This window comes from Phragmites australis, chromosome 7 (genome assembly GCF_958298935.1).
Source record: "Phragmites australis chromosome 7, lpPhrAust1.1, whole genome shotgun sequence".
NCBI classification, from domain to species: Eukaryota; Viridiplantae; Streptophyta; class Magnoliopsida; order Poales; family Poaceae; genus Phragmites; species Phragmites australis.
In genome coordinates this window covers 26,618,987-26,622,797 of record NC_084927.1, presented here as the reverse complement: position 1 = coordinate 26,622,797, position 3,811 = coordinate 26,618,987, and the positions used below count along the sequence as shown (strand labels likewise).

Sequence of the window (3,811 nt, the reverse complement as noted above, 5' to 3'; positions counted from 1 at the left end):
CGCGCGAGCGAGATTGCTAAGATAAACAGAAAGCACTCTGCAACTGGAGCTTCGATCGTGTGATTGACTGTGAAGCGCGCTCGTGTTAAGCACTTGCTCCATGCAGGACATGGAGCTCGATATATCCGTCCAGATCGGTTGAGAAATGCATACTGCAAGTTGAGGTACGAACGACTGGTAAGGACATGCACCGCCGAACGGTACGTCTCGGCCTGTCGACTGCCTCATTATTCAAGCAAGCATGTTTGCCGTACCTGGTTCGAGTTGAGTTCAGTCTTTTAGATAAGATTTACAGCTTCGCTAACTTTTGGTTACGATTTAGATTACAGTAGCTCGTTAAGTACGCCATCTAAGTTCCCCAACTTGTACAATGAGAAATAAAAAAGATAAAAGTAAATTTTAAAAACCTATAATTATTTTGAGTGGATTCACTGTGAGGAAGTTATAGTTTTTTGCAACAAGTGTTAAAATAGTTATAGCTTTTTACAACATATATTAAAATATTTATAGATTTTTGAAATTTACTCAAAAGAGAACTTTCAGGATAAACAAGTGATCGATCGAGTTGAATTTTTTTTGAAAGCTAGATAATAGAATCCAGTATACCACATATTTTTTAATAATTTTTTATGACTATTTCTATAGTGCTTTAAATTTTTGACAGCATTATAACACAATATTTTGTCTAGATCTGCAATTTTTCAAAATGACATATATATTGACTATTTTTTATTTAAAAAATAAAAAAGTTCTTATTCACTGTGCCCAAATAGGACGATAAGTTCCAGCCCGTTGTTGTCTGTGACTTTGGCCCAACCACTTTCCGGCCCATGCAGTTTTGCGCGCCATCTTCCCGTCTTCACGAATCGCGAGGCAGGCCCAACGATCTCCCAAGCAAGACGACGAAACCTAAGTCCTCCGAGTGGGCAGGGGAGAGAATGGCGGAGGAGCACGGCGGCGCGCCTGCGGACGTCCGCGTGGAGGCCGAGTCCGCCTCCGAGCCGCGGGCCGCCACGGACAGGGGCGGCATGTCGCAGGACGACTGCGTCGCTGGCATCCGCTCGGCGCTCAAACGTACGCCCCCACCACGGCCATCCTCTACCGCCATTTCCTTTTTTCTTGGTCTCGTAAGTTTCTGTGAGCTCCGCGCACTGATTTGCGCTGTCAATTATGTGGACAGATCCGACGGTGCGGTTCCTGAGGGAGCGGATGGAGAAGGCTGGGTGCCAGGTGTGGCCGCGGCTCATCCAGGCGGCCACCTGCTCCTCTGCCGGCGGCTACGCTAGCCGAGAAGGGGTATGCTCTTCTCTCCTTCACATTTGTGACCTTTCCCTCCGAAAGGATCGAGCGCTTAGAAGTTGGCACTGAGAGGGTGTAAGTAGAAGTTCATGTTGATCAATTAAATTGCTGCTGTGGACGGACTTGAAGTTTGTTTGGTTGTCAAATGCCATTCTTAACAATGCAGGCCAACGTGGTTTTCAGTGGAACATACTATTATGAAAAAACTAATTTGGATTCGGCACAAATGACAATCCTTTAGCTATCTTATATATGATTAGCTGCCACCTCAGCTCAAGCCTGGCTACAGTAGTATATGCCGGATCACGATTTGCCATCACATTACGCAGATCAGGGGATAAGTGGCTCGCTTGAATTTAGGCCTGAGCAAGCCCTAGATATCTTTTTTTTAAAATACTTTATTCTTCAGTAACGGAGCAACGAAACCCTCTATGTTGGACTACATAAGTTGCGACTTTCCGCAAGTGCTCAATATTGAGAACACCAAAAGCATTAGAGCTGCTTATCAACTATAGTGAACTCCATGCAAGAGCTAGATTAAATGTTTTCTATAGGCGAATGTAGTTCAGCCTTGAATATTTATGTTCGTTGAAGATTGGTTGGCAATATATATTACCTAAGGGAGAGCTTTCCACTATACATTTTGACGGGGCTATAAGTTGGCGGCAGAGTAGATTGTCATACTAATGTAAGTCGCTGGGATAGCTGGTCACTGAAACCTGGGTATTTGACTTTGTGCAGCATAACATTATTGATGTTTGGCCTGGAGAGAAACCTCCTCTTTTCTTGGTTGTATCTTAAATCTCAGTAACTATGTGCTAATGAAATTGTCGAACATAGTATTCTTGTCTGAAATGCTTTGTTGGTGTTTTATTGGCACTACAGATTTGCTTGTGAATCGTTTTTTTTTTTTCAAGTGAACTACTGATGACAGGACAGCCTTAATTTTCCAATGATTTGTGTCCAGGTAAAAGTTTGCTGTAATCACATGACATTTCAAGATGAGATAAATCAGGTCATTATTCATGAACTAATACATGCTTATGATGACTGCGTTGCCAAGAATATGGACTGGAAGAATTGTGCTCACCATGCTTGCTCTGAGGTAAAAAAAAAATACTTGCCTTGTAAAGTGGAGTTCCTGTCATGTATTATTGCATACAAACTTATGCTCGGTTTATAGTTATTTTGATTTTTTTGTTGAAGGAATTAGAGTTATGTGGATCATTGACTTAAGTATGTTTTTCCTGTTCTTAGATCCGAGCTAATCACCTTAGTGGCGATTGCCATTACAAACGTGAATTGTTGCGCGGCTTCATGAAGATAAGGGGTCATGAGCAAGTAAGTCTATTTTCGGACTTAGTGACTTGTATTGAAGCTATAAATCACATGTCTTTGGTACTTAGCTGTCTTTTCTGTGTTCCGTACATGCATAACATCTTTGCATATGAACTATCAAATTCAATTTATTTATGGAAATAAGTTACTTGGTTACTATTGTCAAATATAAAGAGAGCTGTCTTTTCTGTATTCCGTACATGCATAACATCTTTGCATATGAACTATCAAATTCAATTTATTTATGTTGGCAATAAGTTACTTGGTTACTATTGTCAAATATAAAGAGCATCTAAGGATATTGATATTTTTATTGAGTTTCCAGTGGTCCTTGAGGGCTGTTGTAGCATCAATTAATATCCTCTTCCAATTAAAACTTTTGCCTGGTTGGATTTTATCTGTTGTGACATTTCTCTGCATTTCTGAAGGAATGTGTCAAAAGGCGGGCTCTGATGTCTGTCAAGAACAACCCATACTGCTCGGAGGCAGCTGCAAAAGATGCAATTGAAGCTGTATGGCATATATGCTACAATGACACACGCCCATTCGATAGAGCTCCATGAAGTCTTTTCACAACTGGGATATGAGAGCTACATTTGTGCACGCCTGCTGGGATAATTTTGATACCTTCAGAAAATTATAATTCAGCAAAATGACAACAAAATCCAGAACTTTTCTGCTAGAGCAAAAATTCTTACATTGTGACATGAGTCTCTGAACATTGTAATGAATTAGTTCGTGTAATTCAATTCTTGTGCACGACATACTGTGACAAAGTTCAATATGGTAAGCAGAAAATTTTGTCCGAACATCTTGTTCATGGTGAAAATGTGTGAAATAAGTTGTTGTACATCTGCTGGGGTAGTTTTGTTTCCCCTTAGAAAGATTGAAATTCTTGCAACTATGACAGGAAAGTCCAGAATTTTGTTTAGAGCAAATATTGCGTCACGAACTCGATATAGGGTCCTTGACCACTGAAAGAATGATTCATCAGTTTCATGCAATTCAGTCCATTTATTTCATAGGCTTTCAGAAAAAAGTGTCTGTGCCATGGCTAAATCTTCACTACGTCCGGAATACACTCAAACTTGTATCCAAATTTTCTCAGACTTTGGATTGGCAGGGACCCAACGCACTGCAGAAAGTGATTCATCAGTGTAACATAAGCTGATCT

At 40.6% G+C, this 3,811-nt stretch overlaps 1 protein-coding gene across 1 annotated transcript; it reads left to right on the top strand.

Annotated features, from left to right (window-relative positions):
• Positions 1 to 889: 889 nt before the first annotated feature.
• On the top strand, positions 890 to 3,442 carry LOC133924441 (mitochondrial inner membrane protease ATP23-like). The gene is made up of 5 exons (XM_062369964.1): positions 890 to 1,074; positions 1,181 to 1,296; positions 2,267 to 2,404; positions 2,557 to 2,640; positions 3,066 to 3,442. The coding sequence occupies exons 1-5, from the start codon at positions 939 to 941 to the stop codon at positions 3,198 to 3,200; spliced, it is 609 nt and encodes a 202-aa protein (XP_062225948.1). The 5' UTR covers positions 890 to 938; the 3' UTR covers positions 3,201 to 3,442.
• Positions 3,443 to 3,811: the final 369 nt, after the last annotated feature.